Source organism: Oncorhynchus clarkii, chromosome 5 (assembly GCF_045791955.1).
Source record: "Oncorhynchus clarkii lewisi isolate Uvic-CL-2024 chromosome 5, UVic_Ocla_1.0, whole genome shotgun sequence".
NCBI classification, from domain to species: domain Eukaryota; kingdom Metazoa; phylum Chordata; class Actinopteri; order Salmoniformes; family Salmonidae; genus Oncorhynchus; species Oncorhynchus clarkii.
Window position 1 is genome coordinate 71237971 of NC_092151.1, and position 24764 is coordinate 71262734.

The following is a 24764-nucleotide window of genomic DNA, read 5'->3' on the forward strand; positions in this document are numbered from 1 at the left end:
ACTTCAGACTTTAGACAGCACTGTAGATATTTCATTTATCAGTGGTAATGAAGGAGAAGAGGTTAGGAAAGCAAAATATTTTAAAAGTATTGTCTCAACACTCCTTGCAAATATATTCTCCACCGCTTGCATTGCCCAAAGTGGAAAAGGGACTGTATCACACTCCCACCACTTGGTGTCGATGAATCCTGTCATTGTTGTGAATGAGTACACTTAGCCCGTTGTTTGAAATTTGTCTGTAGCCAACATGGCGGACGACCTGGACGTTGATATCGAAGGAGACGAATATGATGCTAAATTGGGGTAAGAGCGTTTTTTAAATGTTTTATTGATGGGCTAAAAATCATTTATATAACGTTCAAACGATATTTGGGCGATTCAGAGAGCCAAAGCCAGTTAAATAAAAAATAACCCGTTGGACACGCCAAAGACATGGCTAGCACGGTAACTAGCTGCTAACGTTAGCTGATGACAACAGGTCGCTTGATCAGTAGATTATTCTAGCTACTTAATTTAACTTGTAATGGTCGCTCCCTTTGACTACCAAAACACGTCGTAGAGACAAATTTCAAAGAGATTGATGTGGCCCCAGTCATCTATCTGCCTCAGCCACGTGAAACCTGACACTCATGACACGCCCACTCCACTGTCTGCTGCAGCAGTTCTTTTTTGATAGAACAGGGATGTTTTTTCCCCAATTAAGCAGGAATTTCTGCTTTTCTGACATTTATGAAGGTTAAAAATAACCCGTAACTGAAGCAGGATCTACTTTTCCTGGTGTCCACATAAAATACGACAGAATACAGTACATCTATGCTGTGTTCATGTGCTAGTCAGGAACTAGGAAAGTCTGACATTTCTCGACTTGATAACTGGGTGTAGTTATTACACACGTGCGTTTTGCAAGCAGCTCTTTGCAAGCACAGTGTTGTTTATGACTTCAAGCCTATGAGCCTAATGGCTGGTGTAACCGATGTGAAATGGCTAGCTAGTTAGCGGGGTGAGCGCTAATATCGTTTCAAACGTCACCCGCTCTGAGACTTGGAGTAGTTATTCCCCTTGCTCTGCATGGGTAACGCTGCTTCGAGGGTGGCTGTTGTCCATGTGTTCCTGGTTCGAGCCCAGGTAGCGGCGAGGAGAGGGATGGAAGCTATACTGTTACACTGGCAATACTAAAGTGCCTATCAGAACATCCAATAGTCAAAGGTATATGAAATACAAATGGTATAGAGAGAAATAGTCCTATAATTCCTATAATAACTACAACCTAAAACTTCTTACCTGGGAATATTGAAGACTCATGTTAAAAGGAACCACCAGTTTTCATATGTTCTCATGTTCTGAGCAAGGATCTTAAACGTTAGCTTTCTTACATGGCACATATTGCACTTTTACTTCAACACTTTGTTTTTGCATTATTTAAACCAAATTTAACACGTTTCTTTATTTATTTGAGGATATATTGATTTTATTGATGTATTATATTAAGTTAAAATAAGTGTTCATTCAGTATTGTTGTAATTGTCATTATTACAAATAAATGAATCAAATCGTCCGATTAATCGGGATCTACTTTTTTTGGTCCTCCAATTATCGGTATCGGTGTTGAAAAATCATAATCGGTCGACCTCTAGTTGAGATATGTTACTTGAACTCTGTGAAGCATTTATTTGGGCTGCAATTTCTGGTAACCCGAATGAACTTATCCTCTGCAGCAGAGGTAACTTTGGGTCTTCCTTTCCTGTGGCGGTCCTCATGAGAGCCAGTTTCATCATAGCGCTTGAAGGTTATTGTTTTTGCGATTGCACTTGAAGACTCCTTCAAAGTTCTGAAAATGTTCCTGATTGACTGACCTTCAAGTCTTAAATGAATGGACTGTTGTTTCTCTTTGCTTATTTGAGCTGTTCTTGCCATAATATGGACTTGGTCTTTTACCAAATAGGGCTATCTTCTGTATACCAACCCTACCTTGTCACAACACACCTGATCGGCTCATTCACATTAAGAAGGAACGAAATTCCACAAATTAACTTTTAACAAGGCACACTTGTTAATTGAAATGCATTCCAGGTGACTACCTCATGAAGCTGGTCGAGAGAATGCCAAGAGTGTGCAAAGCTGTCATAAAGGCAAAGGGTGGCTACTTTGAAGAATCTAAAATGTTTTTTTTAACACTTTTTGGTTAGTACATGATTCCATATGTGTTATTTCATAGTTGTGATGTCGTCACTATTATTCTACAATCTAGAAAATAGTTTTAAAAAATAAAGAAAAACCCTTGAATGAGTAAGTGTCAACTTTTGACTGGTACTGTGTGTATACAGTTGAAGTCGGAAGTTTACATACACCTTAGCCAAATACATTTAAACTCAGTTTCACAATTCCTGACATTTAATCCTAGTAAGAAATTCCCTGTTTTAGGTCATTTAGGATCAGCACTTTATTTTAAGAATGTGAAATGTCAGAATAATAGTAGAGAGAATGATTTAAGCTTTTATTTCTTTCATCATATTCCCAGTGGGTCAGAAGTTTACATACACTCAATTAGTATTTGGTAGCATTGCCTTCAAATTGTTTAACCTCTCTAGGGGGTGTGGGATGGTAGCGTCCCACCTGGCCAACATCCAGTGGAATTGCAGAGCACCAAATTCAAAAACAGAAATACTCATTATAAAAATTCATAAAACATACAAGTGTTATACATCGGTTTAAAGATTAACTTCTTGTTAATCCAACCACGGTGTCAGATTTCAAAAAGGCTTTACGGTGAAAGCATACCATGCGATTATCTGAGAACAGCTCCCAGCAGACAAATCATTACAAACAGTTACCAGCCAAGTAGAGGAGTCAAAAATAGTGATAAAATGAATCACTTACCTTTGATGATCTTCATATGGTTGCACTCACAAGACTCCCATTTACTCAAATGTTTGTTTTGTTTGAAGAAGTCCCTCTTTATATCCAAAAACCTCAGTTTTGTTCAGTAATCCACAGGCTAAAAGGCAGTCACAACAGGCAGACGAAAAATCAGAAAAGTATCAGTTTAGTTTGTAGAAACATGTCAAATGATGTTTATAATCAATCCTCAGGTTGTTTTTAGTCATAATAATCAATTATATTTCAACCGGACAAAAGCGCTCTCGGTCATGTGCATGAAAAACCCCTGGGACACTGCAGTGTCCACTCATTCAAAGTGGTCTTACTCCCTAATTTTTCAGAATACAAGCCTGAAACAATTTCTAAAGACTGATGACATCTAGTGGAAGCCATAGGAAGTGCAATTTGAGTCCTAAGTCAATGGAATCTGTAAATGCAGTCAATAGAAAACTACAAACATAAAATCCCACTTCCTGGATGGCTTTTTCTCAGGTTTTCGCCTGTCATTTCAGTTCTGTTATACTCAGACATTATTTTAACAGTTTTAGAAACTTTGGAGTGTTTTCTATCCAAATCTACTAATTGTATGCATATCCTAACTTCTGGGCCTGAGTAGCAGGCAGTTTACTTTGGGCAAGCTTTTCATCTGGAGGTGAAAATAGTGCCCCCTACCCTAGTGAGGTTAACTTGGGTCAAATGTTTCAGGTTGCCTTCCACAAGCTTCCCACAATAAGTTGGGTGAATTTTGTCCCATTCCTCCTTACAGAGCTGGTGTAACTGAGTCAGGTTTGTAGGCCTCCTTGCTCACACACACTTTTTCAGTTCTGCCCACACATTTTCTATAGGATTGAGGTCAGGGCTTTGTGATGGCCACTCCAATACCTTGACTTTGTTGTCCTTAAGCCATTTTGCCACAACTTTGGAAGTATGCTTGGGGTCGTTGTCCATTTGGAAGACCCATTTGCGACCAAGCTTTAACTTCTTGAGATGTTTCTTCAATAGATCCACTTAATTTTCCTGCCTCATGACGCCATCTATTTTGTCAAGTGCACTTCAGAAAATCACCCCGACTACATGATGCTGCCACCCCGTGCTTCACGGTTGGGATGGTGTTCTTCAGCTTGCAAGCATCTCCCCCCTTTTCCTCTAAACATAACGATGGTCATTATGGTCAAAGAGATCTATTTTTGTTTCATCAGACGAGAGGACATTTCTCCAAAAAGTGCAATCTTAGTCCCCATGTGCAGTTGCAAACTGTAGTCTGGCTTTTTTATGGCGGTTTTGGAGCAGTTGCTTCTTCCTTCTTTCAGATTATGTTGATATAGGACTCGTTTTACTGTGGATATAGATATTTTTGTACCTGTTTCCTCCAGCATCTTCAGAAGGTCCTTTGCTGTTGTTCTGGGATTGATTTGCACTTTTCGCTCCAAAGTACATTCATCTCTAGAAAACAGAACGCATCTCCTTCCTAAAGTGGTATGACGGCTGCTTGGTCCCATGGTGTTTATACTTGCGTACTATTGTTTGTACAGATGAACCTTCAGGCGTTTGGAAATTGCTCCCAAGGATGAACCAAACTGTGGAGCTCTACAATTTTTTTCTGAGGTCTTTTGATTTTCCCATGATGTCAAGCAAAGAGGCACTGAGGTTGAATGTAGGCCTTGAAATACATCCACAGGTACACCTCCAATTGACTCAAATGATGTCAATTAGAAGGTTCTAAAGCCATGACATCATTTTATGGAATTTTCCAAGCTGTTTAAAGGCACAGTCAACTTAGTGTATGTAAACTTCTGATCCACTGGAATTGTGATGCAGTGAAATAATCTGTAAACAATTGTTGGAAAAATGACTTGTCATGCACAAAGTAGATGTCCTAACCGACTTACCAAAACTATAGTTTAACATGAATTTTGTGGAGTGGTTGAAAAATGTGTGTATGTAAACTTGTAAACCAACCTAAGTGTATGTAAACTTCTGACTTCAACTGTATATGTAAAGGTGTGTATGGACTGTATATGAATAGAAAAGGTGTGTACATCATTATCACATTCCTGCTAGAGTGAGAGATAATAGCTATATCACTTCTATGTCAGTGGCTTTGGTGAGGGAGCAGCGCTACTCCAGAACCAGCACCCGCAGTCAGCATGGAAGAACAATACTGGAGTCTTGGTAAGAGGTGTTGCTGCCAAATCAATATGCCATGATGGAAGTACTGTGTGATGGTCTTTGTGTGTGTTGACTCTCTCTCTCCCCTGTAGCCATGGGGACTAGACAGCTCCATCAGTGCAGAGAACATGCTGCTGGAGGAACAGTATCCTTCTCATAGACCACACACACCCCTGGGATAGATTTGTATGTGTTTGTATGTCTGTCTTTCTTCATATAATATGTTTTTAGTCCTTATTAAGCACCTTTCTAGGTATTATTTGACAGGTAAAGAGACGTCCAAGAGTGTGTGGGCCAACTCGGCTAACTGCAAGCCTAAACCCAAAGTGAAGAAGTGAGTCAGTTGTCCCATTTGTCCTTGTGTTGCTCTAAACCTCTGGTGAAAACGTTCACTTCCCACCTCTCTGATGTGTTGTGTTGTTGCCTCTGACATGATACTGTTACTGCTGTGTTTTCACCCAGGTCTCCTGCCAAGCCTTCAGGTTCAGGCTCCTCCACAGCCACTCGCTGGTCTCAGCAGGAGAAGGAGCTGTTTGAGACAGGACTGGTACGACCCTCTTTTCTCCTCTCTCCTCACTGATTTCAGATGACACACTACTTTTTATACCCCCAGGCTCAGTTTGGCCGTAGGTGGACTAAGATCTCCAAGCTGGTAGGCAGTCGGACCATTCTACAGGTGAAGAGCTATGCCAGACAGTACTTCAAACACAAGGTAACACTGTCCTCTAGTCGACATCTCTCCCAGCTCAGCCAACCAGGATATATTAGAGATATCCTACAGTCTCTGTCCTCTTTCACCATGTCACTCTCCCTGTCCTCTCTGCCTGCAGGCTAAATCAGAGTGCAATACTACTGCAGTGGCAACCCCTACAGCCCCCCTGGTTTTAGGCCAGGTCCCAGAGGCAGGGTCAACAGTGTTCACCTCTGGCCTGTCTGTCCCCACCTACCTTTCAGCTCTGACCAACACTGTCCGGATAGAGAGACTGGGAGACGAAGAGGAAGAGGAGGTGGACATAACTGATGACTTCAGCGATGAGGGAAGTAGTGGAGGAGGAAATGGAGGAGAAAGAAATATTGAGGGGAATGTTGAGGACCTCCAGGCTGGAGTTAGGACTGAGACACATGAGCCTGGAGTGCCAGAGGAGCTGGACAACCATGGAGAGATCCACCAGGTGCAACTCAACCAGACACAGCCCAGGCTGGAAGAGACGGATCAGGAGCAGCCTAACTGTAGCCCTCCATCTCCCCTCACAGCTCCATGCCCAGCAGAGCAGGCCCCCAGCGGACAGTGTGAGGGGGGAACTACTGAGCCCCTGAGGGACCCAGTGGAGTCTGGAGAGGAGACAGGGGGGTCTGGGTGGCAAGAGGCAGGGGAGGAGTTTGAAGAGGAGGAGCTTACAGCCCCCGAGCAGGAAGCGGAGCTGGACCTGGCGACTATCACTGAGGAGGAGAAACAAGCTATCCCAGAATTCTTTGAGGGACGGCCATCCAAAACCCCAGAGAGATACCTGAAGATCAGGAACTACATGCTGGACCAATGGTACACACACACACAATCACAACCAATCAGAGACCTCAAGGTTTCACGTTCAACATGCTTTTTGTGTGTGTTTGTCTCAGGTTGAAGAGTAAGCCCAAGTACTTGAACAAGACGTCAGTGCGTCCTGGTCTGAAGAACTGTGGAGATGTCAACTGTATCGGCAGAATACACACCTACCTGGAGCTGATAGGAGGCATCAACTTCAACTGTGGTAACTAGGACTCACTACTAATGTGATTCTCTCATTCTTTTTCTCAGTCTTTTTCTCAGTCTATCTTTCTTGGTTATGCAAATCTTTCTGATTTGTCTGATCTACCTGTCTATTCTCTCCACTCTTCTTCTCCAGATCAGGCAGTGTATAACCGTCCCAGGGTGGTGGATCGTTCTAAACCCAGAGAGAGCCGAGACACTCTGGAATACCAGCTGGCCCAAAGACTACAGAGCATGGTGAGTCAACCCCTGACCTCTGTAACCTCTGACCCCTATAACCTCTGATCCCCTACTGTATCCCAGACCCCTCTAGCTGGTCCAGACAATAGAGCATTGTGAGAGAACGCCTAGGTTTGTCATTTATATTTGGTTTATTAAAGATTGAATCTACATTTAGGGAAACAGCGGTAGTTTGCCTCAGGACATTTGTTAATGTTTTGTTGATGAAATGGAGGAGAGGAGCGTCCGGCAGCGTGGGAAAAATATTTTCAGGTATCACGTATCCATATGGAAAAGTTCCAATGGCGCATGCAGCCGGAAGTATTTTAATTTGAAGCGTGCCGTATTGCTGAAGGGGGCTGAATGGCACCAACAAGTCGCTAAGGATCATGGTGAAAGTGGCCGTAACTAGCAAAGGATTATGGGCGATTTAGGCGTTTTCATCCTGCCTGAGAGTCGACTCTATGCTGCCGGCCCGTGACCGATCTGTGTCAGCACGTGGTCCTGTGTGAGCTCCACACCCAGCAAAGCAGTAATCAATATAGCACAAAAAGTAACACAAGGTAGAATAAAAACACAAAAAATGTAAATCAGAAGAACTCAAGAAAGTAAGAAGCTATATACAGGGTCAGTTCCAATAATATATTTACAGTGTGCAGGGATACTGAAGTGATAGAGGTGGATACACCATATATACAGAATTATGTAGACACCCCTTCAAATGAGTGGATTCGGCTATTTCAGCCAGACTTATTGCTGACTGCTGTGTGCTCGATTTAATACACCCATCTCCATAGAATACATTGGCAGTAGAATGACCTTACTGAAGAGCTCAGTGACTTTCGACGTGGCACCGTCATAGGATGCCACCTTTCCAAGTCTGTTCGTCAGATTTCTGCCCTCCTAGAGCTGCGCCTGTCAACTGTAAGTGCTGTTATTGTGAAGTGGAAACGTATAGGATCATCAACTGCTCAGCCGTGACGTGGTAGGCCACACAAGCTCACATTACAGGACCGGCGAGTGCTGAAGCATGTAGCGCATAATAATCTGTTGCATCACTCACTACAGAGTTCCAAACTGCCTCTGGAAGCAACATTAGGACAAGAACTGTTCGTCTAGAGTGGGTTTCCATGGCCAAGCAGCTGCACACAAGCCTAAGATCACCATGCGCAATGCCAAGCGTCGGCTGGAGTGGTGCAAAGTTGGATTATGGAGCAGTGGCGAAATGCGTTCTCTGGAGTGATGAATCACGCTTCACCATCTGGCAGTCTGACGGACGAATCTGGGTTTGGCTGATGCCCGTAGAACGCTACCTGTCCCAATGCATAATGCCAACTTTAAAGTTTGTTTTTCGTGGTTCAGGCTAGGCCCCTTAGTTCCAGTGAATGTAAATATTAACGCTACAGCATAGAATGACTGTCTAGAAAATTCTATGCTTCCAACATTGTGGCAAAGGTCTGGGGAAGGCCCTTTCCTGTTTCAGCATGACAACGCCCCGGTGCACAAAGCGAGGTCCATACAGAAATGGTTTGTTGAGATCAGTATGGAAGAACTTGACTGGCCTGCACAGAGCCCTGACCTCAACCCCATTGAACACCTTTGGGATGAATTGGAACGCCGATTGTGAGTCAGACCTAATCGCCCAACATCAGTGCCTGACCTCACTAATTCTCTTGTGGCTGAATGGAAGCAAGCAATGTTCCAACATCTAGTGGAAAGCCTCCCCCAGAAGAGTGGAGGTTGTTATAGCAGCAATGTTCCACCATCTAGTGGAAAGCCTCCCCCAGCAGAGTAGAGGCTGTTATAGCAGCAAAGAGGGGACCAACTCCATATTAATGCCCATGATTTTGGAATGAGATGTTTCGACGAGCAGGTGTCCACATACTTTTGGTCATGTAGTGTATGGAAAGGGGTATGGTAACTAGGTATCAGGATATTTAATAAACAGAGCAGCAGCATGAATTAATATTTTTTTGAGTGTTTGTGTGCATTTGTATAGTCAGTATAAATGTGTGTGCATGTTATGTGTGTAGAGCCCTGTGAGTGTGCATAGAGACAGTATAAAATACAATGGTCAACACAGATAGTCCATGTAGCCATTCTGTTAGCTATTTAGCAGTCTCATGGGATAGAAGCTGTTCGGGAGCCTGCTGGTGTCAGACTTGATGCACCGGTACCGCTTGCCTTGAGGAACCAGAGAGAACAGCCTATGGCTTGGTGGGCGGAGTTTTTGACCATTTTTAGGGCCTTCCTTTCACACTGCCTGATATAGAGGTCCTGGATGGCAGGGAGCTCACCCCAATGATGTACTGGGCTGTCCGCACCACCTTCTGTAGCTCCATGTGATCGAGGGCGGTGCTGTTGCCATGCCAAGCAGTGATGCAGCCGGTTAAGATATTCTCAATGGTGCAGCTGTACAACATTTTGAGGGCCTATGCCACACCTTTTCAATGCCCTGAGGGAAGAGGCGCTGTCACTCCCTCTTCACTACTCTGCGCGTGTGAGTGCATCATTTTAAGTCCTTTAGTGATTTGGACACCCAGGAACTTGAAGTTCTCGACCCGCTCCACTGTAGCCCCGTTGATGTGGATGAGGGCGTGCTTCCCCCCCATTTCCTGTAGTCCACGATCATTCCTTGGTCTTACTGACATTGAGGGAGAGGTTGTTGTCCCTGCACCAAACTTCCAGGTCACTGACCTCCCTGTAGGCTGTCTCATCGTCGCCGGGGCTCAGGCCTACAACCGTTGTGATGTCAGCAAACTTGATGATGGTGTTTGAGTCGTGCGTGGCCACGCAGTCTGGAGTGCAGGGGGGGACTGAGCACACACCCCTGTGGGGTCCCCGTGTTGATGGAGGTGATGTTGCCTACCCAAACCACCTGGTGTCGGCCTGTCAGGAAATCCAGGATCCAGTTGCAGAGGGAGGTCTTCAGTCCCAGGATCCAAAGATGGGTGACAAGCTTGGAGGGGACAGTGGTGTTGAACCTTGCTCTGTCGTCAATGAACAGCATTCTCACATAGGTATTCCTCTTATCTAGGTGGGTTAGGGACGTATGGAGTGCAATAGTGATTGCGCCATCTATGGATCTGTTGAGCGCTATGCAAATTCCAGTGGGTCTAGGGTGACTGGGATGATGGAGTTGATGTGTGCCATAACCAGCCTTTCAAAGCACTTCATTATTACAGATGTAAGTGCTACAGGGTGGTAGTAATTGTGGTGTGAAGCCTTGTGAGTGTTGACCTGATTTAAAGACCTAACTCATGTCGGCCTTGGAGAGCGAGATCGCCCAGTCCTCTGGGTCGATGGGGGCCCTCACGCACGGTTCAGTGTTATTGTCGAAGCGTGCATAAAATGAGGTGTCTGTGACCTGTTATAGCTCTATAACATGTTGATTGGTTGTGTGTCGTAGCGAACCAGGAAGCGTCGTGTGAGGGACGTGTGGGGGAACTGGCGTGACGCTAAAGACCTGGAGGGACAGACATACGAGCACTTGAGTGCAGAGGAGCTAGCCCTGAGGAGAGAGATGAGGAGACCGCATAAACCCTGTAAGGTCTCCAGGCACAGAGGGTGAGTGGGTGGTGTATACTACCAATAATGTCTGTGTGTGTTGTCAACACTGGATCCTTAGAAATGTGTACTGTACATTACATGCAGTAAAAGTCTCTTTCTCCATTATCAGGTTGCAGGATCCGTTCCAGCTGATTCCGTGTCGTGTGTTTGGAAAGGAAAGGCAGGAGCCCTTTCAGGTGATAGTGTGTGCCGAGGCTCTCCTCATCATGGACATGGTAGGTACACACATCTACACGTATTTAATAAAGCAACAATGTTCACACATGAACACACAGACAGAGGTATCAATGTGGGTTGTTTACCAAGGTCTTCGGGCTCAGTGTCTTTGTGTTTTGTATTTTTACCCAGCATGCCCATGTGTCGATGGGTGAAGTCATCGGGCTACTGGGAGGATCCTACAGCGAGGAAGACAACGTCCTGAAGGTGAGACGACCACCTCATGATGATGATGTTGATAAAGAAAATGCTAATAACACTAGTCTATCCTGTGTGTATCTACAGTGCATTCGCACAATATTCGGAACCCTTGACTTTTCCCACATTTTGTTATGTTACAGCCTTATTCTAAAATGGATTTAAAAAATAATAATAATCCTCAATCTACACAAAATACTGCATAATGACAAAGTGAAAACAGGTTTTTAGAAATGTTTGCAAATGTGTATATATAGTTGGAAGTCTGAAGTTTCATACAGTTTTTCACAATTCCTGACATTTAATCCTAGTAAAAATTCCCGGTCAGTTAGGATCACCACTTTATTTTTAGAATGTGAAATGTCAGAATAATAGTAGAGAGAATGATTTATTTCATCTTTTATTTCTTTCATCACATTCCCAGTGGGTCAGAAGTTTACATACACTCAATTAGTATTTGGTAGCATTGCCTTTAAATTGTTTAACCTGGGTCAAATGTTTTGGGTAGCCTTCCACAAGCTTCCCACAATAAGTTGGGTGAATTTTGGCCCATTCCTCCTGACAGAGCTGGTGTAACTGAGTCAGGTTTGTAGGCCTCATTGCTCGCACAAACTTTTTCAGTTCTGCCCACACATTTTCTATGGGATTTAGGTCAGGACTTTGTGATGGCCACTCCAATAACTTGACTTTTGCCACAACTTGCCACAACTTTGGAAGTATGCTCGGGGTCATTGTCCATTTGGAAGACCCATTTGCGACCAAGCTTTAACTTCCTGACTGACGTCTTGAGATGTTGCTTCAATATATCTACATAATTGTCCCCCTCATGATGCCATCTATTTTGTGAAGTGCACCAGTCCCTCCTGCAGCAAAGCACCCCCACAACATGATGCTGCCACCCCCGTGCTTCACAGTTGGGATGGTGTTCTTCGGCTTGCAAGCCTCCCCCTTTTTCCTCCAAACATAATGATGATCATTATGGCCAAACAGTTTTATTTTTGTTTCATCAGACCAGAGGACATTTCTCCAAAAGCTACGATCTTTGTCCCCATGTGGTGTGGTTGAAAAATGAGTTTTAATGACTTAATTTTGCACGCCCAATTTTTCAGTTTTTGATTTGTTAAAAAAGTTTGAAATATCCAATAAATGTCGTTCCACTTCATGATTGTGTCCCACTTGTTGTTGATTCTTCACAAAAAAATACAGTTTTATATCTTTATGTTTGAAGCCTGAAATGTGGCAAAAGGTCGCAAAGTTCAAGGGGGCCGAATACTTTCGCACGGCACTGTATATATATATATTTACATAAGTATTCAGACCCTTTGCTATGAGATTTGAAATTGAGCTCAGGTGCATCCTGTTTCCATTGATCATCCTTGAGATGTTTCTACAATTTGATTGGAGTCCACCTGTGGTAAATTCAATTGATTGGACATGATTTGGAAAGGCACACACCTGAAGGTTCAACAGTTGACAGTGCATGTCAGAGGAAAAACCAAGCCATGAGGTTGAAGGAATTGTTCATAGAGCTCCGAGACAGGATTGTGTCGAGGCACAGGTCTGGGGAATGGTACCAAATAATGTCTGCAGCATTGAAGGTCCCCCAGAACACAGTGGCCTTCATCATTCTTAAATGGAAGAAGTTTGGAACCACCAAGACTCTTCCTAGAGCTGGCCGCCCGGTCAAACTGAGCAATCGGGGGAGACGGGCCTTGGTCAGGGAAGTGACTAAGAACTCTGTCACTCTGACAGAGATCCGGAGTTTCTCTGTGGAGATGGGAGAACCTTCCAGAAGGACAATCATCTCTGCAGCACTCCACCAACCAAGCCTTTATGGTAGAGTGGCCAGATGGAAGCCACTCCTCAGTAAAAGGCACATGACAGCTAACTTGGAGTTTGCCAAAATGCACTTAAAGGACTCTGACCATGAGAAACAAGATTCTCTTGTCTGATGAAACCAAGATTGAACTCTTTGGCCTGAATGCCAAGCATCACGTCTGGAGGAAACCTGGCACCGCTTATCACCTGGCCAATACCATCCCTACGGTAAAGCATGGTGGTGGCGGCATCATGCTGTGGGTATGTTTTTCAGCGGCAGGGACTGGGAGACTACTTAGGATCAAGGGAAAGATGAACGGAGCAAAGTACAGAGAGATCCTTTTTGAAAACCTGCCCCAGAGTGCTCAGGACCTCAGACTGGGGTGAAGGTTCACCTTCCAACAGGAAAACGACCCTAAGCACACAGCCAAGACAACGCAGGAGTGGCTTCGGGACAAGTCTCTAAATGTCCTTGAGTGGCCCAGCCAGAGCCCAGACTTGAACCTTCCTGTACTTTGCTCCGATCATCTCTGGAATTAACTGAAAATAGCTGTGCAGCAACGCTCCCAATCCAACCTTACAGAGCTTTAGAGGATCTGCAGAGAAGAATGGGAGGAACTGCCTAAATACAGGTGTGCCAAGCTTGTAGCGTCATACCCAAGAAGACTCAAGGCTGTAATTGCTGCCAAAGGTGCTTCAACAAAGTACTGAGTAAAGGGTCTGAATATTTATGTTTAAAAGTTATTTCATTTTTCTTATTTGCAAACATTTCTTAAAACCTGTTTTTGCTTTGTCATTCTGGTGTATTGTGTGTAAATTGGTAAGGACAAAAACAATTTAATACATTTTAGAATAAGGCTGTAACGTAACAAAATGTGGAAAAAGTCAAGGGGTCTGAATAATTTCCAAATGCACTGTGTGTCTATGTGCTAGATTGTTGCAGCGGAGCCGTGTAACAGTGTGAGTACAGGTCTGCAGTGTGAGATGGACCCTTTGTCTCAGACTCAGGCCTGTGAGCTGTTGTCTAGCCTGGGCTTGGCTGTAGTGGGATGGTACCACTCTCACCCCACCTTCCACCCAAACCCCTCTATACGGGATATAGACACACAGGACCAGTTCCAGGTACGTGTGTGTGTGTGTGTGTGTGTGTGTGTGTGTGTGTGTGTGTGTGTGTGTGAGAGAAACTGTGTTCTGACTCTCTCTTTCTCTCAGAGTTATTTCTCTCGAGGCGGAGCCCCGTTTATTGGGATGATTGTGAGTCCGTTTGACCCTGCTAACCCCTCCCCCCGCTCCCAAACCACCTGCCTGATGGTCAGAGAGGACCAAGGACCAGGACCACAGAGTATGACACACACCTCTTAACATGACCCCTTTCACAACCTAATCAACTTGGTAGAAAAATAGAAATAAAATAAAAAGATCGTCTGAGTGTGCATATTTATCCTCTACCTCTCTCCTTCCCTCCTTCCGTCTCAGAGCTGCCCTACAGGTTTGACTACCAGTGTTCACAGCAGCAGCCTGACTGGAGCCAGCTGATGAGGAGGGCAGAGTGGATTATCCACAAGTATAAACACGCCCACGGCAGTGTCCAGATGGACAGGCCGTTCCGCAGGGACTCTCATCTCACCTGTCTGGAGAAGGTAGGTCACCTTGTCTCTATTCACTCTCTTACCCTGTTTCATATTGCTGTGTCACCCCTCTCTGCTGTCTGAGTTTTTTATTTTATTTCTCTATCATCCCTGCCTCACTTCCATCTCTCAACATCTTGCTCTCTTTCTCCTCCCTGTCACACCCTCTGTCTCTATCTAGATGATGTCATCTTTGGGGAGGTATCTGGAGCCCCTGCTAGAGGAGGAGGGAGACCACTTCCTCTCCCAGATCCACACTCTGTTCCTGTCACACTTTGTTGCTGAGAAACCAAGAGGCAAGGATGGGGGCGAAACCGCTGACTCCTCAGATCCAATCAACACCCATGCCTTCCCCTTCACTCAGCCAATCAACATCAGACGAACAGATGACACAGGAACAAAGGAAAACTGGGAGAATGAATCGGTCTCGCCCATTGATAGTATAGAAATGCCTAATATAGAAACCACTAACTCACACACAGCTAACCAAGAGAACTTACATCCAATGCAGTTTGGTTCTGTGTTGTTAACTGGTCATGATTATCTATTCTGAATCTACTAGATTTCTCTATATATCCAGTTTGTAATGCAGTTGAAACAATAACAATGCGTTTTCCCTGCCCCTATTTCGGCAAAAAGCTGGAGGATGGGGCTGGAGATATGTAACCCCTCACAGACAGAGCTATAGATGCAAGGACTGACCATCCATGATATAAAAATGTTTCAACCATGTTTTGGAGCTATATAGTGTTTGTTTAAAAACATTGTAGTAAAACAAGTGTATATTTTGGGTTCTGATGGGATACAACAGTTCAAGAATCAATGGGTACATATAAATCATTTATCGTTCCAAAAATGAATGAACCTCCAGATTGCCCTTTTAACCCCTTGTGTGGTGTTCATGTTTTTGTTATTCACCCAATGTTCACCGGTCTGATGGACCCACAACATTACTGGGTTTTTAAAACAATTCAGCCATAACAATTTCTGTAAAAATACTTAGATGTTGACTTAAATCAATTACAAGCAATATAGACAGCATACATGGTTAATATAGACAGCATACATGGTTAATATAGACAGCATACATGGTTAATATAGACAGCATACATGGTTAATATAGACAGCATACATGGTTAAAATAGACAGCATACATGGTTAATATAGACAGCATACATGGTTAATATTTGCCATTTACCTCTGCTAGATCACATTTATCAATAGTTTTTTTACCAAAATAACTGATCAAGACATGGGTGAAATAAATCATGTTTATCTTGAACAAATATAAATGAAACAAGGTGGTTTTCATTACTATTGATGTGTATGGCTTTGAACTGAACAAATTGGAAGGACAAATTTTACGGAAACGTTAAATGAGCCCAATTGAACACAAATGAAGGCCGATCTACACACCACATGAGAGACAGTTTTACATGTGTAATGTGTCTTCCTGTCCTCCTTGTTGCTATCGTCTGCAGTCTAGAAATTGACTAACATCTCACTCACTCACATATATAGTTACAGCAGGCCAAGGTAGGAGAGTCAGACACACACACATGCAACATCACTCACACTTTTGGTATTGGAGTTGTTGGTTCTGTGGGTCGGGCGGATGGGGCACCAGCATCCACCTCACGATGGCTGCAGAAGCTGGGGTTCTTGGAATATGTTGCGGCCTCTAGATTTGAGGTCTTACCAATACCTTGCCCAGCTCCTCGAGAAAGAGCTATCTCTGGAGTATCTCTGTTCCAATCTGGGTTCAACGCCATCCAGATGACAAACGCGTTGTACGCCGAGATGTCCAAGATGTTGAAGAATATCACAAACGGCCAGTGTAGGGTTATTCTTCTGCAGCTGTAGCCAGTCACCAGCTTGTCTAAATTGTCCACCCCTCCTTTTGTGGCATTGTAATCCAATATGATTTCTGTTTTTTGATGTTCCTGGCCACAGATTCTCCCATCCCTATGAAACACTCATGAGTACCACATTTTTGCCTTTCTTTGGCACGTAGGACACTAGGGACGTGTCAGCTGTCAACACAAATTTAGAGGAATTGATTGGCCTGTTCCGTGCATTCAACAGCTGAGGTGGGAGCTCTGGCTTGTTTTTTCCCCCATACTTCCTACCATTGTCAGCTTCCTCTTGAGGAGCTCCTATCCCAGCTTGTGCTACGTAAAAAGTAATTGCATGTGATGATGTGGCACGGAGTCTCTGTCACACCCAGGACAACCTCCATCCCTTGGTTCTTCTCGTACTCCTCCACCTGGCTTCCCCGTAAACATTTGCAAGTTCCACACATATGATGAAGCAGCATCACAGGCAGCCCGACCTTTATTCCATATTTTGCGGGTCTAGATGGTATGTACTGCCTGAAGGGGCAGCGGCCCCTAAATGGCTTAAGCTGCTCATCAACAGTAACATTGGGCCCATGGTTGTAGTACAGGGGAAGGCGGTCCACCCACTTGTTCCACACTGACCTGATTGCAGCTAGCTTGTCTGCTGTCGAGCTGGTCTGGTGTCTCGGTTATCGAAGTGGATAATCCTGGAAACAAGACAATGTTGCACGGAAAAGTTCTCTGCCAGTTTCTGCATCCCACAGGGATTCTGTGGATTCCCCATTGGATCTAAAAACACCAGCAATGATAAGAACCCCAAAGTATGCATGTAAATGAGTTTGGTACATCTCCTTCCATCTCACGCCTTCCCTCCAAATTAGTGCCGTCCAGAATGATTTTCTGGGTGGTATCTTGGATGAACAGTTCAAAATAAGACTTTATGACCTGCACATGAGTAACCGCCATCCGCGTCAGGCCTGCTTGCATCCTTATCACATTGGCAGCCATGCGGGGTGGCTCATTCCTTGGACAAGAAGACCACACAATTTCTTTGACATCCATATTTCTCCACCTGCAGGCTGCTGGTTGCTGATGGGCTGACTGAGGGTCAATCTCATCCTCTTCTTCCAACTCACTGAGAATATGATCCTCATATTCTGAAAATTCCAAAGTGGAAGACTTCGTCCACACTGCTAAAATGATTTCGAAGGCCCTCCTGAGCAGAGATTATTTTTGCCGTGCTGATTGATTGTGGTAAGGAGCCACACGTAAAGTTATTTATTTGTTGTGTCACTCCCACAATTTGCACCTGGTGTGGGAAAATACTTTTAAAAATGTATTTTTTTACAATGTATCAAAAAATGTAATAACATTATGCAGGTTCCTGCAAGACATGGTGTAGTTTCACACACTACAAAGGGTAACAAGTGTGAGAAAAGCAGGAGGGAGACAGGTTCTTGGTGCTATGTTGAAACAGCAGGCCACACACACACTTTTCCACACTTTTATTACCCTCGGTCCAGACTTGAAAACCACATATGTTTGTCAATTTGTCAACTTCAATTGAGGCTATCTTTGTCTCAGAGACTGATGTAAGAACAGGACTTCTCCCAGTAGGGACCCCCAGACTTGGCCCTCCTGTCAACTGTGTCTCTGTTATATGGCTGCCTCAGTGTGGACAGAACCTCTTCCATACCTCTGCTCCTCACCGCGCCCTGCCTTCTCCTTTTAATATGGCTGGTACTCAAAACCCTGCAGAAGATAGTGCCTACTATACTGGGCAGGTAAGACACACACACAGATCTGAGTGTGATCTCGTTGAGTTAAGATGGATCAGATGTTGCTGCTACATGGTGTTTTTGGTGTCCCTGTCTCCAGTAGTACTGCATGGTGTTTTTAGTGACCCCGTCTCCAGTAGTACTGCATGGTGTTTTTAGTGTCCCCGTCTCCAGTAGTACTGCATGGTGTTTTTAGTGACCCCGTCTCCAGTAGTACTGCGTGGTGTTTTTAGTGTCCCCGTCTCCAGTAGTACTGTGTGGTGTTTTTAGTGTCCCCGTCTCCAGTAGTACTACATGGTGTTTTTAGTGTCCCCGTCTCTAGTAGTACTGCGTGGTGTTTTTAGTGACCCCGTCTCCAGTAGTACTGCGTGGTGTTTTTAGTGTCCCTGTCTCTAGTAGTACTGCATGGTGTTTTTAGTGTCCCTGTCTCTAGTAGTACTGCATGGTGTTTTTAGTGACCCCGTCTCCAGTAGTACTGCATGGTGTTTTTAGTGACCCCGTCTCCAGTAGTACTGCATGGTGTTTTTAGTGTCCCCGTCTCCAGTAGTACTGCGTGGTGTTCTTAGTGTCCCCGTCTCCAGTAGTACTGCGTGGTGTTTTTATTGTCCCCGTCTCCAGTAGTACTGCATGGTGTTTTTAGTGACCCCGTCTCCAGTAGTACTGCGTGGTGTTTTTAGTGACCCCGTCTCTAGTAGTACTGCATGGTGTTTTTAGTGTCCCCGTCTCTAGTAGTACTGCATGGTGTTTTTAGTGTCCCTTCTCCAGTAGTACTGCATGGTGTTTTTAGTGTCCCCGTCTCTAGTAGTACTGCGTGGTGTTTTTAGTGTCCCCGTCTCCAGTAGTACTGCGTGGTGTTTTTAGTGTCCCCGTCTCTAGTAGTACTGCGTGGTGTTTTTAGTGTCCCCGTCTCCAGTAGTACTGTGTGGTGTTTTTAGTGTCCCCGTCTACAGTAGTACTGCGTGGTGTTTTTAGTGTCCCTGTCTCTAGTAGTACTGCATGGTGTTTTTAGTGTCCCCGTCTCTAGTAGTACTGCATGGTGTTTTTAGTGTCCCTGTCTCTAGTAGTACTGCATGGTGTTTTTAGTGTCCCTGTCTCTAGTAGTACTACATGGTGTTTTTAGTGTCCCCGTCTCTAGTAGTATTGCATGGTGTTTCTGGTGTCCCTGTCTCCAGTAGTACTGTATGGTGTTTCTGGTGTCCCTGTCTCCAGTAGTACTGCATGGTGTTTTTAGTGTCCCTGTCTCAAAATTCACAAAAGTGATGTTAGCTGATGAAGATTATTTCATAGAATAAAATGTATAATATCTCCTGTGTTTACCACAGACCTTATTTTCGGTATTTATCAACAAAAAACATTCATTTCCCCATAGGCTTTGACTAACAAAGGCATCCCAGAGGTCTCATCTCTTCCATTGAGGGTCCATGTGACGACATCCCTACCGTCAACACCTTTGTGTGTGTGAGAGACACGTGTTTGTTTTATTCCCAGTCCAGATCAATTCAAAACAGTAGGATAAAAGGTGGATCACTTCAGCTACAGCAAAAGTTAAGTTGTTTGTATGATACCTGCCTCTCTCCTCCATAATGGTACAGTGTTTATGTTCACTGGGATGTTAGAGGTTGTAGTAGACGTGCTCACCCTTTATCCTGGGACATTAGATGGCCCACGCAGTGATGGGACACTGTGTATACACCCAGGCCTTTGTCTGTCTGTCTCTAGTGATGGGACACTGTGTATACACCCAGGCCTTTGTCTGTCTGTCTCTAGTGATGGGACACTGTGTATACACCCAGGACTTTGTCTGTCTGTCTCTAGTGATGGGACACTGTGTATACACCCAGGACTTTGTCTGTCTGTCTCTAGTGATGGGACACTGTGTATACACCCAGGCCTTTGTCTGTCTCTCTCTAGTAATGGGACACTGTGTATACACCCAGGCCTCTGTCTGTCTGTCTCTAGTGATGGGAGACTGTGTATACACCCAGGCCTTTGTCTGTCTGTCTCTCTGTCTCTAGTGATGGGACACTGTATACACCCAGGACTTTGTCTGTCTGTCTGTCTCTCTGTAGTGATGGGACACGGTGTATACACCCAGGCCTTTGTCTGTCTGTCTCTAGTGATGGGACACTGTGTATACACCCAGGCCTTTGTCTGTCTGTCTCTAGTGATGGGACAATGTGTATACACCCAGGCCTTTGTCTGTCTGTCTGTCTGTCTGTCTGTCTGTCTGTATGTCTGTCTGTATGTCTGTCTGTCTCTAGTGATGGGACACTGTGTATACACCCAGGCCTTTGTCTCTTTCTCTCTCGTGATGGGACACTGTGTATACACCCAGAACTTTGTCTCTCTCTCTCGTGATGGGACACTGTGTATACACCTAGGACGTTATCTATCTGTCTCTTTCTAGTGATGGGACACTGTGTATACACCCAGGACGTTGTCTGTCTCTCTCTAGTGATGGGACACTGTGTATACACCCAGGACTTTGTCTGTCTGTCTCTCTCTAGTGATGGGACACTGTGTATACACCCAGGACTTTGTCTGTCTGTCTCCCTCCCTCTAGTGATGGGACACTGTGTATACACCCAGGACTTTGTCTGTCTGTCTCTCTCTAGTGATGGGACACTGTGTATACACCCAGGCCTTTGTCTGTCTGTCTGTCTCCCTTTAGTGATGGGACACTGTATACACCCAGGACTTTGTCTGTCTGTCTGTCTCTCTGTAGTGATGGGACACGGTGTATACACCCAGGCCTTTGTCTGTCTGTCTCTAGTGATGGGACACTGTGTATACACCCAGGCCTTTGTATGTCTGTCTCTAGTGATGGGACAATGTGTATACACCCAGGCCTTTGTCTGTCTGTCTGTCTGTCTGTCTGTCTGTCTGTCTGTCTCTAGTGATGGGACACTGTGTATACACCCAGGACTTTGTCTGTCTGTCTCCCTCCCTCTAGTGATGGGACACTGTGTATACACCCAGGACTTTGTCTGTGTCTCTCTCTCGCTCTCGTGATGGGACACTGTGTATACACCCAGGACTTTGTCTGTCTGTCTCTCTCTAGTGATGGGACACTGTTTATACACCCAGGACTTTGTCTGTCTGTCTGTTTGTCTGGCGCTCTGGCTCGTGATGGGACACTGTGAAAACACCCAGGACTTTGTCTGTCTGTCTGTCTCTAGTGATGGGACACTGTGAAAACACCCAGGACTTTGTCTGTCTGTCTCTAGTGATGGGACACTGTGTATACACCCAGGCCTTTGTCTGTCTGTCTCTAGTGATGGGACACTGTTTATACACCCAGGCCTTTGTCTGTCTGTCTCTCTCTAGTGATGGGACACTGTGTATACACCCAGGACTTTGTCTGTCTGTGTCTCTCTCTCTCTCTAGTGATGGGACACTCTGTATACACCCAGGACTTTGTCTGTCTGTCTGTGTCTCTCTCTCTCTCTAGTGATGGGACACTGTATACACCCAGGACTTTGTCTGTCTGTCTGTGTCTCTCTCTCTCTCTAGTGATGGGACACTGTGTATACACACAGGACTTTGTCTGTCTGTCTCTAGTGATGGGACACTGTTTATACACCCAGGCCTTTGTCTGTCTGTCTCTCTCTAGTGATGGGACACTGTGTATACACCTAGGACTTTGTCTGTCTGTGTCTCTCTCTCTCTCTAGTGATGGGACACTGTATACACCCAGGACTTTGTCTGTCTGTCTGTGTCTCTCTCTCTCTCTAGTGATGGGACACTGTATACACCCAGGACTTTGTCTGTCTGTCTGTGTCTCTCTCTCTCTCTAGTGATGGGACACTGTGTATACACACAGGACTTTGTCTGTCTGTCTGTGTCTCTCTCTCTCTCTAGTGATGGGGCACTGTGTATACACCCAGGACTACACCCAGAAATGCTTACTTACAAGCCCTTAACCAACAATGCAGTTAAGAAAATATTTAGGAAATAAACTAAAGTAAAACATTTTAAGTAACAAAATAAAATAACAATAACAAGGCCATATACAGGGGGTACCGGTACTGAGTCAATGTGAGGGGGTACAGGTTAATCGAGGTAGGTAGGGGTAAAGTGACTATGCATAGATAATAAACAGCAAGTAGCAGCAGTGCAAATAGTCCTGGTGGCCATTTGATTAATTGTTCAGTGGTATTATGGCTTGGGGGTAGAAATAGTTAAGGACCGTTTTGGACCTCGACTGACAATTTTTGGGCCTCCCTCACACCACCTGGTACAGTATAGAGGTCCTGGATGGCAGGAAGCTTGGCCCCAGTGATGTACTGGGCCGTACGCATTACCCTCTGTGGTGCCTTAGGGTCGGATGCCGAGCAGTTTCCGTACCAGGAATTGATGCAACAGGTCAGGATGCTCTCGATGGTGCAGCTGTAGAACTTTTTGAGGATCTGGGGACCCATGCCAAATCTTTTCAGTCTCCTGATGTGTTGTTGTGCCCTTTTCACGACTGTCTTGGTGTTTTTGGACCATGATAGTTTGTTGGAAATGTGGATACCAAGGAACTTGAAACTCTAGACCCGCTCCACTGCAGCCCCGTCGATGTTAATGGGGGTGTGTTCTGCCCGCCTTTTCCTGTAGTCCACGATCAACTCTCTTGTCTTGCTCACGTTGAGGGAGAGGTTGTTGTCCTGGCAACACACTGCTGTTATCTCTTATTTTTCAGTTATTTTGCCACCTTCATCTGTGTGTGTGTGTGTGTGTGTGTGTGTGTGTGTGTGCGTGCGCGCTTGGGGGCTTGGGGGCTACACAGAGTAATGTCCTGTTCTGTGTAGGGTGACTAATCAGTCGTAGTAATGCTCCTCTAGTACTGCTCTCCTCACTTTCATCCACATCACCTGACCTAAAGCTCAGATCTGCTGCAGGTCTACAGAGAGGATGTCATTATTAGCAGTGGGGTTGCGTCATCAGCCATAGTTATGAGAAGCTCACAGGCAGACAGACAGTACTTTAGAAGTCTGAGACACTAATGTTGTTTCTGGACCTATGGCACAGCTGTTTAAGGAGCAGAGAGACTCTAGTCTCAGCCCTGTTCAATTAAATCAGAATCACTGAGTGTTCTAATCGAATATTCTTCTTGATCTGAGAGAAATGTTTGGAGATAGTTTCTGATATTTTTTTCTGAGAACTTCATACCCTCCAACACAGAGGAGAGTTTAATTAGATGAAGAAAATGTATATGGATTAATCAGGTCCAACCTCGCCCTGGGTGTCTTCATTTAGATTCACTGTTCAAATGTAATCTCCACATTAGGTCTGAATTAAAAAGTTCAGATGAAATAGGTGGGAACAATCAATACATTTACAGAGAATAATTTATTTATTGCCTTTCCTCCCTCTCTCTCAATCTTTCTCTCGCTCTTTCTCTCGCTCGCTCCATTCCGTCCACTCCCTCTCTCTATCCCTTCACTTCCCTCCCTTCCTCTCTTCCCTCTCTCTCTCCCCCTCACTATCTTCCTTCCCTCTCTCCCTTCCATCCCTCTCTTTTTCTCTTCCCCCTCTCTCTCTTCCCTCTCTCTCTTCCTTCCCTTGTCCCATCCCTCCCTCCCTCTCTCTTCCCTCCCTCCCTCTCGCTCTTCCCTTCCTTCCTCCTTCTCTCTTCCCTTCCTCCCTCCCTCTTTCTTCCATTCCCTCACTCTCTCTTCCATTCCCTCACTCTCTTCCCTTCCTCTCTCTCACTCTCTCCTTCCCTCCCTTGTCCCTTCCCTCCATCCCTCTCTCTTCCCTTCCCTTCCCTCTCTCCCTCCCTCCCTCTCTTCCCTCCCTCTCTCGCCCCCCTCTCTCTCTCTTCCCTTCCTTGTCCCTTCTCTCACTCCCTACCTTCCTCCCCTGCCCTCTCTTCCCTTCCCCCACCTCTCTCTTCCCTTCCTCCCTCTCTCTTCCCTTCCTCCCTCTCTCTTCCCTTCCTCCCTCTCTCTTCCCTTCCTCCCTCTCTCTTCCCTTCCTCCCTCTCTCTTCCCTTTCTCCCTCTCTCTTCCCTTCCTCCCTCTCTCTTCCCTTTCTCCCTCTCTCTTCCCTTCCTCCCTCTCTTCCCTTCCTCCCTCTCTCTTCCCTTCCCTTCCTCTCTCTCCTTCCTCCCTCTCCCTCTCTCTCCTTCCTCCCTCTCTCTTGCTCTCTTCAGTTCCTCCCTCCCTTTCTACCCCTTCCATCCCTCTCCTTCCTTCCCTTCTCTTTCTTCCCTCCCTTTATCTCTCTCCCCTCTCTCCCTCTTTCTTCCTTCCCTCTCTCCCTCTTTCTTCCTTCCCTCTCTTCCCTTCCTTGCTACCTCTCGCTCTTCCCTTCCTCCCTCTCGCTCTCCTCCCTTCCTCCCTCTCTCTTCCCTTCCTCCCTCTCTCTCTCTCTTCCTTCCCTTGTCCCACCCCTTCCCTTCCCTACCCCCCTCTCGCTCTTCCCTTCCCTCTTTCCCTTCCATCCCTCTCTCTCTTCCCTCCCTCTCTCTCTTCCTTCCCTTGTCCCGTCCCTCCCTCCCTCTCTCTTCCCTTCCTTCCTCCCTCTCTCTTCCATTCCCTCACTCACTCTTCCATTCCCTCACTCACTCTTCCATTCCCTCACTCACTCTTCCATTCCCTCACTCTCTCTTCCACTTCCCTCTCTTCCCTTCCTCTCTCTCACTCTCTCCCTCCCTCCCTTGTCCCTTCCCTCCCTCTCTCTTCCCTTCCCTTCCCTTCCCTCTCTCCCTCCCTTC

General features: G+C 45.4%; 1 protein-coding gene across 2 annotated transcripts; it reads left to right on the forward strand.

Annotated features, from left to right (window-relative positions):
• Nucleotides 1-219: 219 nt before the first annotated feature.
• On the forward strand, nt 220-15329 carry LOC139409336 (histone H2A deubiquitinase MYSM1-like). Of its 2 annotated transcripts, XM_071154317.1 has the most exons (16): nt 220-303; nt 4974-5049; nt 5139-5191; nt 5300-5380; nt 5509-5593; nt 5660-5758; nt 5877-6586; nt 6667-6797; nt 6933-7033; nt 10425-10582; nt 10695-10800; nt 10934-11008; nt 13751-13939; nt 14030-14159; nt 14294-14457; nt 14627-15329. In XM_071154317.1, exons 1-16 carry the CDS (start codon nt 248-250, stop codon nt 14996-14998), a joined length of 2586 nt encoding a protein of 861 aa, XP_071010418.1. In that variant the 5' UTR covers nt 220-247; the 3' UTR covers nt 14999-15329. The 2 variants fall into 2 exon arrangements, with proteins under 2 accessions (XP_071010418.1, XP_071010417.1); XM_071154316.1 differs by having other exon boundaries at nt 13751-14159; nt 14627-15177.
• The last annotated feature ends 9435 nt before the right edge of the window (nt 15330-24764 follow it).